Consider the following 15692-nt stretch of genomic DNA (forward strand, 5'->3'; position numbering starts at 1 on the left):
ACATGAAGTTGATGCAAAGAGTCAATATTTGCAGTGTTGACTTTTTTTTTTTTCAAGACCTCTGCAATCTGCACTGGCATGCTGTCAATTAACTTCTGGGCCACATTCTGACTGATGGCAGCCCATTCTTGCATAATCAATGCTTGGAGTTTGTCAGAATTTATGGGTTTTTGTTTGTCCACCCGCCTCTTGAGGATGGACCACAAGTTCTCAATGGGATTAAGGTCTGGGGAGTTTCCTGGCCATGGACCCAAAATATTGATGTTTTGTTCCCCGAGCCACTTAATTATTTATCACTTTTGCCTTATAGCAAGGTGCTCCATCATGCTGGAAAAGGCATTGTTCATCACCAAACTGTTCCTGGGATTGGGAGAAGTTGCTCTCGGAGGACGTGTTGGTACCATTCTTTATTCATGGCTGTGTTCTTAGGCAAAATCGTGAGTGAGCCCACTCCCTTGGCTGAGAAGCAACCCCACACATGAATGGTCTTAGGATGCTTTACTGTTGCCATGACACAGGGCTGATGGTAGCGCTCACCTTCTCTTCTCCGGACAAGCTTTTTTCTGGATGCCCCAAACAATCGGAAAGGGGATTCATCAGAGAAAATGACTTTGCCCCAGTCCTCAGCAGTCCAATCCCTGTACCTTTTGCAGAATATTAGTCTGTCCCTGATGTTTTTCCTGGAGAGAAGTGGCTTCTTTGCTGCCCTTCTTGACACCAGGCTATCCTCAAAGTCTTCGCCTCACTGTGCGTGCAGATGCACTCACACCTGCCTGCTGCCATTCCTGAGCAAGCTCTGGTACTGGTGGTGCCCCGATCCCGCAGCTGAATCAACTTTAGGAGATGGTCCTGGCGCTTGCTGGACTTTATTGAGCGCCCTGAAGCCTTCTTCACAACAATTGAACCGCTCTCCTTGAAGTTCTTGATGATCCGATAAATGGTTGATTTAGGTGCAATCTTACTGTCAGCAATATCCTTGCCTGTGAAGCCCTTTTTTGTTTAAAGCAATGATGATGGCACGTGTTTCCTTGCAGGTAACCATGGTTGACAGAGGAAGAACAATTATTCCAAGCACCACCCTCCTTTTGAAGCTTCCAGTCTGTAATTCGAACTCAATCAACATGACAGAGTGATCTCCAGCCTTGTCCTCGTCAACACTCACACTTGTGTTAACGAAAGAATCACTGACATGATGCCAGCTGGTTCTTTTGTGATGGCTGAAATGCAGTGGAAATGTTTTTGGGGGATTCAGTTCATTTGCATAGTAAAGAGGGACTTTGCAATTAATTGCAATTCATCGGGTCACTATTCATAACATTCTGGAGTATATGCAAATTGCCATCATACAAACTGAGGCAGCAGACTTTGTGAAAATTAATATTTTTGTCATTCTCAAAACTTTTGGCCACGACTATGTATTAATTATTGGCACCGTTGATAAAGATGAGCAAAATATACTGAATTAAATAATACAAATAGCTACAGTGCCTTCAGAAAGTATTCACACCATTTGACTTTTTCCACATTTTGTTGTGTTACAGCAAAGAGCCTGAATACATTTTTTTTGCCTAAATAATTCCAGGAGTAAAAATGTAATGGACTCACTCTGTGTGCAATAATAGTGTTTAACATGATTGTTCAATGACTACCTCATCTCTGTATCCACACATACAATTATCTCTAAGGTCCTTCAGTCGAGCAGTGAATTTCAAACACAGAATCCCTGACAAAGACCAGGAAGGTTTTCCAATGCCTCGCAAAGAAGGGCACCTATTGGTAGATTGTTTTTTTTATTAATACCCGACATTGAATATCCCTTTGATCATGGTGAAGTTATTAATTTGACTTTGGATGGTGTCAATACACCCAGTCATAACAAAGATACAAGTACTTCCGGCGCCGACAGAGATGGCCGTCTCGCTTCGCGTTCCTAGGAAACTATGCAGTTTTTAGTTTTTTTACGTGTTATTTCTTACATTGGTACCCCAGGTCATCTTAGGTTTCATTACATACAGTCGAGAAGAACTACTGAACATAAGAGCAGCGTCAACTCACCATCAGTACGACCAAGAATATGACGTTTGCGAAGCGGATCCTGTGTTCTGCCTTTCACCCAGGACAACGGAATGGATCCCAGCCGGCGACCCAAAAAAACGACTTTGTGAAAGGGGGAAACAAAGCGGTCTTCTGGTCAGACTCCGGAGACGGGCACATCGTGCACCACTCCCTAGCATTCTTCTCGCCAATATCCAGTCTCTTGACAACAAGGTTGATGAAATCCGAGCAAGGGTAGCATTCCAAAGGGACATCAGAGACTGTAACGTTCTTTGCTTCACGGAAACATGGCTCACTGGAGAGACGCTATCGGAGTCGGTGCAGCCAGCTGGTTTCTCCACGCATCGCGCCGACAGAAACAAACATCTTTCTGGTAAGAAGAGGGGCGGGGGCCTATGCTTCATGGTTAACGTGACGTGGTGTGGCCACAACAACATACAGGAACTCAAGTCCTTCTGTTCACCTGATTTTAGAATTCCTCACAATCAAATGTCGACCGCATTATCTACCAAGGGAATTCTCTTCGATTATAATCACAGCCGTATATATTCCCCCCCAAGCAGACACATCGATGGCTCTGAACGAACTTTATTTGACTCTTTGCAAACTGGAATCCATATATCCGGAGGCTGCATTCTTTGTAGCTGGGGATTTTAACAAGGCTAATCTGAAAACAAGACTCCCTAAATTGTATCAGCATATCGATTGCGCAACCAGGGCTGGAAAAACCTTGGATCATTGCTATTCTAACTTCCGCAACGCATATAAGGCCCTGCCCCGCTCTCCTTTCGGAAAAGCTGACCACGACTCCATTTTGTTGATCCCTGCCTACAGACAAAAACTAAAACAAGAAGCTCCCGCGCTGAGGTCTGTTCAACGCTGGTCTGACCAATCTGATTCCACACTCCAAGACTGCTTCCATCACGTGGACTGGGATATGTTTCGTATTGCGTCAGACAACAACATTGACGAATACGCTGATTCGGTGAGCGAGTTCATTAGAACGTGTGTTGAAGATGTCGTTCCCATAGCAACGATTAAAACATTCCCAAACCAGAAACCGTGGATTGATGGCAGCATTCGCGTGAAACTGAAAGCACGAACCACTGCTTTTAATCAGGGCAAGGTGACCGGAAACATGACCGAATACAAACAGTGTAGCTATTCCCTCCGCAAGGCAATCAAACAAGCTAAGCGTCAGTATAGCGACAAAGTAGAATCTCAATTCAACGGCTCAGACACAAGGTATGTGGCAGGGTCTACAGTCAATCACGGATTACAAAAAGAAAACCAGCCCCGTCACGGACCAGGATGTTTTGCTCCCAGGCAGACTAAATAACTTTTTTGCCCGCTGTGAGGACAATACAGTGCCACTGACACGGCCCGCAACTAAAACATGCGGACTCTCCTTCACTGTAGCCGACGTGAGGAAAACATTTAAACGTGTCAACCCTCGCTAGGCTGCAGGCCCAGACGGCATCCCCAGCCGCGCCTTCAGAGCATGCGCAGACCAGCTGGCTGGTGTGTTTACGGACATATTCAATCAATCCCTATCCCAGTCTGTTGTTCCCACATGCTTCAAGAGGGCCACCATTGTTCCTGTTCCCAAGAAAACTAAGGTAACTGAGCTAAACGACTACCGCCCCGTAGCACTCACTTCCGTCATCATGAAGTGCTTTGAGAGACTAGTCAAGGACCATATCACATCCACCCTACCTGACACCCTAGACCCACTCCAATTTGCTTACCGCCCAAATAGGTCCACAGACGATGCAATCTCAGCCACACTGCACACTGCCCTAACCCATCTGGACAAGAGGAATACCTATGTGAGAATGCTGTTCATCGACTACAGCTCGGCATTTAACACCATAGTGCCCTCCAAGCTCGTCATCAAGCTCGAGACCCTGGGTCTCGACCCCGCCCTGTGCAACTGGGTACTGGACTTCCTGACGGGCCGCCCCCAGGTGGTGAGGGTAGGCACCATCTCCACCCCGCTGATCCTCAACACTGGGGCCCCACAAGGGTGCGTTCTGAGCCCTCTCCTGTACTCCCTGGTCACCCACGACTGCGTGGCCACGCACGCCTCCAACTCAATCAGCAAGTTTGCGGACGACACAACAGTGGTAGGCTTGATTACCAACAACGACGAGACTGCCTACAGGGAGGAGGTGAGGGCCCTCGGAGTGTGGTGTCAGGAAAATAACCTCACACTCAACGTCAACAAAACTAAGGAGATGATTGTGGACTTCAGGAAACAGCAGAGGGAACACCCCCCTATCCACATCGATGGAACAGTAGTGGAGAGGGTAGTAAGTTAAGTTCCTCGGCGTACACATCACAGACGAACTGAATTGGTCCACCCACACAGACAGCATCGTGAAGAAGGCGCAGCAGCGCCTCTTCAACCTCAGGAGGCTGAAGAAATTCGGCTTGTCACCAAAAGCACTCACAAACTTCTACAGATGCACAATCGAGAGCATCCTGTCGGGCTGTATCACCGCCTGGTACGGCAACTGCTCCGCCCACAACCGTAAGGCTCTCCAGAGGGTAGTGAGGTCTGCACAACGCATCACCGGGGGCAAACTACCTGCCCTCCAGGACACCTACACCACCCGATGTCACAGGAAGGCCATAAAGATCATCAAGGACAACAACCACCCGAGCCACTGCCTGTTCACCCCGCTATCATCCAGAAAGCGAGGTCAGTACAGGTGCATCAAAGCTGGGACCGAGAGCCTGAAAAACAGCTTATATCTCAAGCCATCAGACTGTTAAACAGCCACCACTAACATTGAGTGGCTGCTGCCAACACATTAACTCAACTCCAGCCACTTTAATAATGGGAATTGATGGGAAATTATGTAAAATATATCACTAGCCACTTTAAACAATGCTACCTAATATAATGTTTACATACCTTACATTATTCATCTCATATGTATACGTATATACTGTACTCTACTGCCACTTTAACTATGCCACTTTGTTTACATACTCATCTCATATGTATATACTGCACTCAATACCATCTACTGTATCTTGCCTATGCTGCTCTGTACCATCACTCATTCATATTTCTTTATGTACATATTCTTTATCCCCTTACACTTGTGTCTATAAGGTAGTAGTTTTGGAATTGTTAGTTAGATTACTCGTTGGTTATTACTGCATTGTCGGAACTAGAAGCACAAGCATTTCGCTACACTCGCATTAACATCTGCTAACCATGTGTATGTAACAAATAACATTTGATTTGATTTACAAGCGTTTTTCCTAACTCAGTTGCCGAAGAGGAAGGAAACTGCTCCGGGATTTCACCATGAGGCCAATGGTGACTTTAAAACAGTTACAGGGTTTAATGGCTGTGATAGGAGAAAACTGAGGATGGAACAACGTTGTAGTTAATCCACAATACTAACCTAATTGGCAGTGAAAAGGAACCCTGTACAAAAATAAATATTCCAAAACATGCACTAAAGTAACACTGTGAAAAATTTGGCAATTCAATATTTGTCCTGAATAGAAAGTGTTGTGTTATATTTGATTTGCCGCAAACATATTACTGAGTACCACTCTCCATATTTTCAAGCATAGTGGTGGCTGCTTCATGTTATGTGTATGCTTGTAATCATTAAGGACTGGAGAGTTTTTCAGGAGGAAATGGAATAGAGCTAAGCACAGGCAACAACACAAGGCCAAATCTACACTGGAGTTGCTTACCAAGAAGACAGTGAATATTCCTGAGTGAGCGAGTTAGTCTTGACTGAAATCTACTTGAAAATCTATGGCAAGACTGAAAAATGGTTGTCTAGCAATGATTAACAACCAATTTGAAAGAGCTTGAAGCATTTTTAAAAGAATAATGGGCAAATGTTGCACAATCCATGTATGGAAAGCTCTTGAAGACAGAAAGACTCACAGCTGTAATTGCTGCCAAAGGTGCTTCTACAAAGTATTGACTCAGTTGTGTAAATAGTTTATTTTATGCATTTAATTTGCAAACATTTCTAAAACTATATTTTGGGGTATTGTGTGTAGATGGGTGAGGAAATAATATTGACACATATACCAATACGGTGAATGAGTTTTTATCAGGAAGTGCATAGGAGATGTTTTACCTACTGTGACTATTAAAACCTACCCCAACCAGAAGTTGTGGATGTATGGGAGCATTTGCGCAAAACTACAGTGTAGTTATTCCCTCCGCAAAGCATCAAGCAGGCTAAACGTTGGTATAGGGACAAAGTTGAGTCCCAGTTCAACGACTCAAGACACGAGACAGATGTGGCAGGGTCTACAGACAATCAGATTATAAAAGGACAGCCAGCCACATCGCGAACACCGATGTCTTGCTTCCGGACAGGCTGAACACCTCCTTCGCTTGCTTTGAGGATAAAAGTGCCACCGACGCGGCCCGCTATCAAGGACTGTGGGCTCTCCAGACCCGGAGTAAGACATTTAAGCGTGTTAACCCTTGCAAGGCTGCCGGCCCAGATGGTATCCCTAGCCGCTTCCTCAGAGCATGCGCAGACCAGCTGGCTGGTGTGTTTACAGATATATTCAATCTCTCCCTATCCCAGTCTGTTGTCCCCACATGCTTCAAGATGGCCACCGTTGTCCCTGTACCTAAAAAAGCAAAGGAAATTGAACTAAATGACTATCGCCCCGTAGCACTCACCTCTGTCATCAGGAAGTGCTTTGAGAGACTAGTCAAGGATCATATCACCTCCACCTTACCTGCCACCCTAGACCCACTTCAATTTGCTTACTGCCCCAATAGATCAACAGACTATGTAATCGCCCCACCACACTGTACACTGCCCTGTCCCATCTGTACAAGAGGCATACCTATGTAAGAATGCTGTTCATTGACTATAGCTCAGCATTCAACACCATAGTTCCCTCCAAGCTCATCATCAAGCTCGAGGCCCTGGGTCTGAACCCCGCCCTGTGCAACTGGGTCCTGGACTTCCTGACGGGTCGCCCCCAGGTGGTGAAAGTAGGAAACACCTCTTCCCTGATCCTTAACATAAGGGTGGGTGCTCAGCCCCACCCTGTACTCCTTGTTCACCCATGACTGCGTGGCCACGAGCACCTCCAACTCAATCATCAAGTTTGCAGACGACACAACAGTAGTAGGCTTGATGACCAACAACTATGAGACAGCCTACAGTGAAGAGGTGAGGGCTCTGGGAGTGTGGTGCCAGGAAAATAACCTCTCACTTAACGTCAACAACTAAGGAGATGATCGTGGACTTCAGGAAACAGCAGAGGGAGCATCCCCCTATCCACATCGATAGGACACCAGTGGAGAAGGTGGAAAGCTTCAAGTTCCTCGGCGTACACATCACTGACAAACTGAAATGGTCCGCCCACACAGACAGTGTGGTGAAGGCGCAACAGAGCCACTTCAACCTCAGGAGGCTGAAGAAATTTGGCTTAACACCTAAAACCCTCCCAAACTTTTACAGATGCACAATTGAGAGCATCCTGTCAGGCTGTATCACCGCCTGGTAAGGCAACTGCACTGCCCACAACTGCAAAGCTCTCCAGAGGGTGGTGCGGTCTGCCCAACGTATTTACCGGTGGCAAACTTCCCGCTCTCCTGGAGACCAACAGCACCTGATGCCATAGAAAGGCCAAAAAGATAAAGGACATCAACCACCCGAGCCACTGCCTGTTCACCCCGCTACCATCCAGAAGGCGAGGTCAGTACAGGTGCATCAAAGCTGGGACCGAGAGACAGACGCTGTTTTTCAATCTCAAGGCCATTAGACTGCTAAACAGCCATCACTAGCACACCAGAGGCGGCTGCCTGTAGACATAGATATTAGGAATCACTGGCACTTTTAGGAATGGATCACTAGCCACTTTAATTTCCGTATCTAGCATTACTTATCTCTTATGTATAAACTGCACTCCACACTATTCTACGGCATCTTAGTCACTTAAATTGTGTTTCCATTTTGCTTCAGCCATTTCAGTTGTGTATACTGTATTGTATTCTTTACTATACCACTGACTGTTAAACAGCCATCTCCAGCACATCAGAGGCGGCTGCCTATAGACATAGATTAGGTATAGACATAGATTAGGAATCACTGGCCACTTTAAGGAAATGAAACACTAGCCACTTTAACAATGTCTATGTTTCTTGTATTATACATCTCATATGGATAAACTGTACTCTATACTATTCTACAGTATCTTAGTCACTTTAATTGTGTGTAAATATTGTATCACCCATCTCATATGTATTTACTGTATTCTATACTATGCCACTGTATCTAAGCACAAGCATTTCGCTACATCCGCAATAACATCTGCTAAACACGTTTGTGTGACCAATACATTTGATTTGATTTGGGTGAGAGAAACATTTTGGAATTCCATCTGTAACAACAAAATTTGGAATAAGTCAAGGGGTATGAACATTTTCTACTAATACAATTGCTCAGAGATAGACATTTTGTTTTAACAAGAAATAAAATCTCTCTAAAAGAATAGGTTTCAAAATTGTGTTTTCAATACCTCGCCTTGTGAGGTGTGCATGGCCAAAGAGCTCTATTTTCATGTCATCAAACTAACGTAAGCGCCTATGCCTGGAGCTCTATTTTCATGTCATCAAACTAACGTAAGCGCCTATGCCTGGAGCTCTATTTTCATGTCATCAAACTAACGTAAGTGCCTATGCCTGGAGTTTTCAAAACGGCATTGGCACTTGGATTGGCACCTGCGCTATGGTCAGATGACATACAGCTCTTTGGCCACACACCAGTGGTGGGCTTTGCGTCAAAAAAGATGCATAAGCAGATAAGAACCCTATTCCTACTTTGACATACGGTGGTGTATCTTTGAATATATGGGGTTATTTTGCTTCCACTGGTCCTGGGGCCCTTGTTAAGGTCAACATCATCATGAACTTTACCCAGTACCAGGAGAGTTTTGACAAAAACCTGGTTGCCTCTGCCAGGAGGCTGAAACTGGGCCGCAAGTGGATCTTCCAGCAAGACAATAACACCAAGCACACAACAAAATCCACAAAGAAATGGTTAATTGACCACAATATCAACATTTTGCAATGGCAATCTCAGTCTTCTGACTTGAACCCCATTTGAAAACCTGTGGTTAAACATATGGTAGTCTATAAGTGCAGGTGAAGGATATCAAGGATCTGGAAAGATTTTGTATGGAGGAATGGTGTAAGATCCTTGCCAATCTCATTATGGTTATCCTTGCAAGGTGATGTATTGAAAACAGGGGTGCCAATAATTTGACCCCTGTCTTTTTGAGAAAAAAGTAAACACTTTTGCTGAGCAACTGAATGAGTATAAAATGTCATTTTCACCCCCCAAAAATGCATACAATATACTCAGTATTTGTATTTAATTTATAGTATATTTTGCTTTTCTTTATTGAGGGTGCCAATAACTTTGGACCTGACTGTATATATTCAATTAATAGAAACTATAAAGACATTACATGCACAGAATCACTCTTTGGATATTATAGTTTTTTGCACCTACAGTCCATGGTCACTGACATCTTACTTGAATGATCAACTTATTTGACCAATCGTCAAGCTTTAGTAAAACCTGCACAACTAAAAACCACAGATGCACATGAAAGGGGAGTAATCCAGATAACATCCTTGTTGTATTGTAGTGCAGAGAGTATGATTACACATTAAGATGTCTGTTTGTCTGTCTCCCAGGGAACCGGGACGGCCAGACACGGCTTATCAAAGAGGGCCAGAACGTGGAGGCGTACCAGTGGAGCGTGGCTGACAGCCGCTGGATGAAGATTGGAGATGTGGTGGGAGGGTCCAACCAGCAGACCTCCAAGAAAGTCAACTATGAGGGGAAGGTGAGGTGCACCCCAACGTTGGGTGAATGGTGATAACAATAGATCATTTTCCTCAGAGGAAAATTATTGTACACTGTACTAAAATCAAATCAATGTCCAGAGTACAGGCGCAAGGCACATTATTCACAAGTGATTTCATCTACACTTAACTGAAGCGAGCTGTCACACAGTGAATCTCTCAACACAGGTCCAAGCCATCTTCTGATTGATTTTCCAGGAGTACGACTTTGTCTTCACCATCGACATCAACGAGGGTGGCCCGTCCATGAAGCTGCCCTACAACGTGACAGACGACCCCTGGCTGACAGCCCACAACTTCCTGGAGAAGAACGAGCTCAGCCCCATGTTCCTGGACCAGGTGGCCAACTTCATCATCGAAAACACCAAAGGACACACCTTGGGAGCCGCCGCGCCCAGCGCTGCTGACCCATTCACTGGTAGGGCCACTGAACCATCTTCATACTATATATAGGCTGCTACATTACATTTTTAGATTCTTAACACACACCGGCCCAGCCTAGTAGTATCAACCCATTCACTGGTAGGGCCGACTGGCCATTTTCACTCTATAGGGTGATTGTTCCCTTTTCTAACACACAGTGATCAAAGTTACCGTAATATTTGAAGTAGGTCATGGAAATTCAAATTGAGTTTAGAATACCACACAAACTATTTTCACCCTGCTTTTATCATGTTCACCATTAGGCTCAGGCCGATACATTCCTGGAGCTGCTGACAACAGAGCAGGCTTTGGGGCTGACCCCTTCACAGGTAAATAAACACAAATATAATTTTCTTGTACATTTCAGTTTGATGAGGACATGCTGTTCTAATACATTTATTATGGCGTTTTCCCCAGGCACTGGGCGGTACATCCCAGGATCGGGGACTCCTACAGGGGCTCCGGTGGGCGTGGCAGACCCCTTCACAGGTTAGTCACTATAGCAACTCCTTCAACATCAAGGGTTTAATCGGAGGTCGCATTAACACTCAAATGTGTTTTTACCCCAAAAATTACATGTAAAAGACAACCCAATATCACTGCTAAAGGGGTAGGACTAACACTTCTACCATCCTCTTGTCTTCCCAGGTGAGGGTGCCTACTCCTCGGCTGCCTCGAGGCAGACCTCCACAAACATCTACTTTCCAAAAACGGACGGTGTGACCTTCGAGCAGGCTAACTCCACACAGATAATGGGTAACCACTGAACAAAACATGATTTTTTGATACTTTACGAGCGGTAATATTCAGTGTCTATTTATCCAGCGTACAAAACTGATCAACCAGCACTGTCGCTGAACTGAAATAATGTGGATAGCCATATGGAAACCTTACTACAGTAAATACATAATGGGTATTATGTCTGTTTCATTCTCAATGGCATCTCTTTATAATAACTTTGCCTTTTCACCAGCCAAGCTGAAGGAGCTGAATGGTGGGGCCCCTGGGGAATACAGGCTGTCTGAGGAGGTCCTGGAGAGCCTGGAGAAACTGCTGGTGTCTGTCTGTAACCCCTGTGCCTCAGAGCAGCCCACCACAGAGCAGATCAGCCTGCTCTGGAAGACCTCCCACTGGCCAGAAGGTAGGCTAACGCACATCTTGGGCAGGATTTGGGTTTATCCCACTAGACCAGTACAGAGGTGGGCAATTCTGATCCTGGCGAGCCGCAATGTGTGCAGGCTTTTGCTTCCAGTCACTAGCAAACTGATTTATAGTGAACAAAAATATAAACGCAACATGTAAAGTGTTGGTGCCATGTTTCATGAGCTTAAATAAAATATCCCAGAAATGTTCCATTTGCACAAAAATATTATTTCTCTAAAATGTTGTGTACAAATGTGTTTACATCCCTGTTAGTGAGCATTTCTCCTTTGCCAAGATAATCCATCCACCTGACAGGTGTGGCATATCAAGAAGCTCATTTAACAGCATGATCATTACACAGGTGCACCTTGTGCTGGGGACAATAAAAGTCCACTTAAATGTGCAGTTTTGTCACACAAAACAATCCCACTGATGTCTCAAGTTTTGAGGGAGTGTGCAATTGGCATACTGACTGCAGGAATGTCCACCAGAGCTGTTGCCAGAGAATTTAATGTTAATTTCTCTACCATAAGCCACCTCAAATGTACAGTGCCTTGCGAAAGTATTCGGCCCCCTTGAACTTTGCGACCTTTTGCCACATTTCAGGCTTCAAACATAAAGATATAAAACTGTATTTTATTGTGAAGAATCAACAACAAGTGGGACACAATCATGAAGTGGAACGACATTTATTGGATATTTCAAACTTTTTTAACAAATCAAAAACTGAAAAATTGGGCGTGCAAAATTATTCAGCCCTCTTAAGTTAATACTTTGTAGCGCCACCGTTTGCTGCGATTACAGCTGTAAGTCGCTTGGGGTATGTCTCTATCAGTTTTGCACATCGAGAGACTGAAATTTTTTCCCATTCCTCCTTGCAAAACAGCTCGAGCTCAGTGAGGTTGGATGGAGAGCATTTGTGAACAGCTGTTTTCAGTTCTTTCCACAGATTCTCGATTGGATTCAGGTCTGGACTTTGACTTGGCCATTCTAACACCTGGATATGTTTATTTTTGAACCATTCCATTGTAGATTTTGCTTTATGTTTTGGATCATTGTCTTGTTGGAAGACAAATCTCCGTCCCAGTCTCAGGTCTTTTGCAGACTCCATCAGGTTTTCTTCCAGAATGGTCCTGTATTTGGCTCCATCCATCTTCCCTGTCCCTGCTGAAGAAAAGCAGGCCCAAACCATGATGCTGCCACCACCATGTTTGACAGTGGGGATGGTGTGTTCAGCTGTGTTGCTTTTACGCCAAACATAACGTTTTGCATTGTTGCCAAAAAGTTCAATTTTGGTTTCATCTGACCAGAGCACCTTCTTCCACATGTTTGGTGTGTCTCCCAGGTGGCTTGTGGCAAACTTTAAACGACACTTTTTATGGATATCTTTAAGAAATAGCTTTCTTCTTGCCACTCTTCCATAAAGGCCAGATTTGTGCAATATACGACTGATTGTTGTCCTATGGACAGAGTCTCCCACCTCAGCTGTAGATCTCTGCAGTTCATCCAGAGTGATCATGGGCCTCTTGGCTGCATCTCTGATCAGTCTTCTCCTTGTATGAGCTGAAAGTTTAGAGGGACGGCCAGGTCTTGGTAGATTTGCAGTAGTCTGATACTCCTTCCATTTCAATATTATCGCTTGCACAGTGCTCCTTGGGATGTTTAAAGCTTGGGAAATCTTTTTGTATCCAAATCCGGCTTTAAACTTCTTCACAACAGTATCTCGGACCTACCTGGTGTGTTCCTTGTTCTTCATGATGCTCTCTGCGCTTTTAACGGACCTCTGAGACAATCACAGTGCAGGTGCATTTATACGGAGACTTGGTTACACACAGGTGGATTGTATTTATCATCATTAGTCATTTAGGTCAACATTGGATCATTCAGAGATCCTCACTGAACTTCTGGAGAGAGTTTGCTGCACTGAAAGTAAAGGGGCTGAATAATTTTGCACGCCCAATTTTTCAGTTTTTGATTTGTTAAAAAAGTTTGAAATATCCAATAAATGTCGTTCCACTTCATGATTGTGTCCCACTTGTTGTTGATTCTTCACAAAAAAATACAGTTTTATATCTTTGTTTGAAGCCTGAAATGTGGCAAAAGGTCGCAAAGTTCAAGGGGGCCGAATACTTTCGCAAGGCACTGTAATTTTAGAGAATTTGGCAGTATGTCCAACCGCAGACCACACCAGCCCAGGACCTACAGATCCATCCTTTTCACCTGCGGGATCATCTGAGACGAGAGTGGGTTTGCACAACCAAAGAATTTCTGCACAAACTGTCAGAAACCGTCTCAGGGAAGCTCATCTGCATGCTCGTCGTCCTCACCAAGGTCTTGACCTGACTGTAGTTTGGCTTCAGTGGGAAAATGCTTACCTTCAATGGCCACTGGCATGCTGGAGAAGTGTGTTCTTCATGGATGAATCCCAGTTTCAACTGTAGTTATTGTGACAGGGTAGGAACCAAAGTGTTGACAAGTGTTTCCTATAGGGCCCTATAATCTTTGGGTATATCTTAGAACTTCATGTAGTTAACATATTATTGCTTTGTGCATTTGATTTAGAAGATACTGTTGCACAAAAAGCAAGCAGATGTAGGTCTATACCATCACTTGTATTATCAGACTGTATAGCTACAGGCTCTGTCGCAGCTGGCCGTGACCGGGAGACCCATGGGGCAGCGCACAAATGGCCCAGCTTCGTCTGGGTTAGGGGAGGGTTTGGCTGGCAGGGATGTCCTTGTCCCATCTCGCACTAGCGACTCCTATGGCGGGCCGTGTGCAGTGCACGCCGACACTGTCGCCAGGTGTACAGTGTTTCCTCCGACACATTGGTGCGGCTGGCTTCTGGGTTAAGTGGTCATTGTGTCAAGAAGCAGTGCGGCTTGGTTGGTTTGTGTTTCGGAGGAAGCACAGCTCTCAACCTTCGCGTCTCCCAAGTTCGTACGTGAGTTGCAGCTATGAGACAAGGCTGTAACTACCAACTGGATACCACGAACGTGGGGAGAAAAAGGGGTTCAAAAAAGAAAAACGAATAGTTTAATTATAGAATGCTAGTGGATTTATGTGCAGTATTGACCATGCAGCGCCCTTGCCCAGTCATGTGAAGTCCGTAGATTAGAACCTATTGAATTCATTTCAATTGACTGATTTCCTTATTTGAACTGTAACTCAGTAAAATCCTTTATAATTGTTGCGTTTATATTGTTGTTCAGTATAGATAGTCAAGCAATTATGGTCAGGTGTGTTGGAGTGGACTGCAAGCCCCCAGCACTGTTATTGCCCACTCTTGCACTTTACCCTCTGAAGTCCTGAGAAGCATTTTATTGTTTTATTGTTTTAAGAATAAAAGGCCCTATCGGCCTTTTCAAGTATGTGAAACCTTTGCACATTACAATAATTGAACATATGGTAATGTACCATTATCATTGAGCTGTGATCACCTGTTCTCCTGTCCTGCAGACATAGTCTTCCCCGTCCTGGACATCCTGCGGCTGGCGGTGCGCCACCCGCAGGTCAACGACAGCCTGTGCGGTGGCGACACGGATGATGGCGTGGCGCTCTGCAACCACCTGCTGAGCCTGATGAAGCCTCAGGGTCGGCCAGCCAATCAGATGCTGGCATTGCGGACACTGTGCAACTGCTTCAGTGGCTGGCGAGGCCGGGCCCTCCTATTGGCCCAACGGGAAGCTGTCCTGTCCCACGCCGCTGACCTCTGCTCTGTTTGCAACAAAAACATTCACATCGCCCTCGCGACTCTCGTTCTCAACTACGCTGGCTCACTCCACGGCCAGCCCGACCTGGAGGCCAAGGCCCAGTGTCTGTCGGTGGCCAGCGCGGCACTGGAGTCGGTGCAGGACAAGGAGGCAGTGTTCAGGCTCCTGGTGGCTCTGGGGACCACAGTGGCCTCTGACCAGACAGCCCAGGACCTGGCCAAGTCACTGGGGGTCATGTCACAGATCGCCAAGTACACCTCGGTCACCGACCCGGCCAAGGTCGGCGAGTGCTGCCAGCTGGTTTTAAAAGAACTGCAGTGATCTGATTTCCTGTGACTTCAAACACATTGGTTTCCCCTTTCCTCTCCTTATATTATTATTAGTCTCTGTTCAAGTGTTTAATTGACTTTTGAGACTATTGGATTGCATGTGCTGCAATAAAAATATGTACAAATTGGATCTTTCATGAA

General features: G+C 45.2%; 1 protein-coding gene across 1 annotated transcript in view; it reads left to right on the forward strand.

Moving 5' to 3' along the window:
- The window catches only part of LOC110531785 (phospholipase A-2-activating protein), a 22800-nt gene extending 7108 nt beyond the window's left edge, over positions 1-15692 (forward strand). Inside the window, exons 8-14 of the mRNA XM_021615206.3 lie at positions 9773-9924; positions 10142-10361; positions 10630-10695; positions 10784-10855; positions 11015-11122; positions 11340-11507; positions 14969-15692. Of these exons, the coding sequence (XP_021470881.2) occupies positions 9773-9924; positions 10142-10361; positions 10630-10695; positions 10784-10855; positions 11015-11122; positions 11340-11507; positions 14969-15543 (1361 nt within the window). The 3' untranslated portion in view covers positions 15544-15692. The remainder of the gene's footprint in view (positions 1-9772; positions 9925-10141; positions 10362-10629; positions 10696-10783; positions 10856-11014; positions 11123-11339; positions 11508-14968) is intronic.

Source organism: Oncorhynchus mykiss, chromosome 9, assembly GCF_057628025.1.
Source record: "Oncorhynchus mykiss isolate SJ-2025 chromosome 9, ASM5762802v1, whole genome shotgun sequence".
In the NCBI taxonomy this organism is placed as follows: Eukaryota; Metazoa; Chordata; class Actinopteri; order Salmoniformes; family Salmonidae; genus Oncorhynchus; species Oncorhynchus mykiss.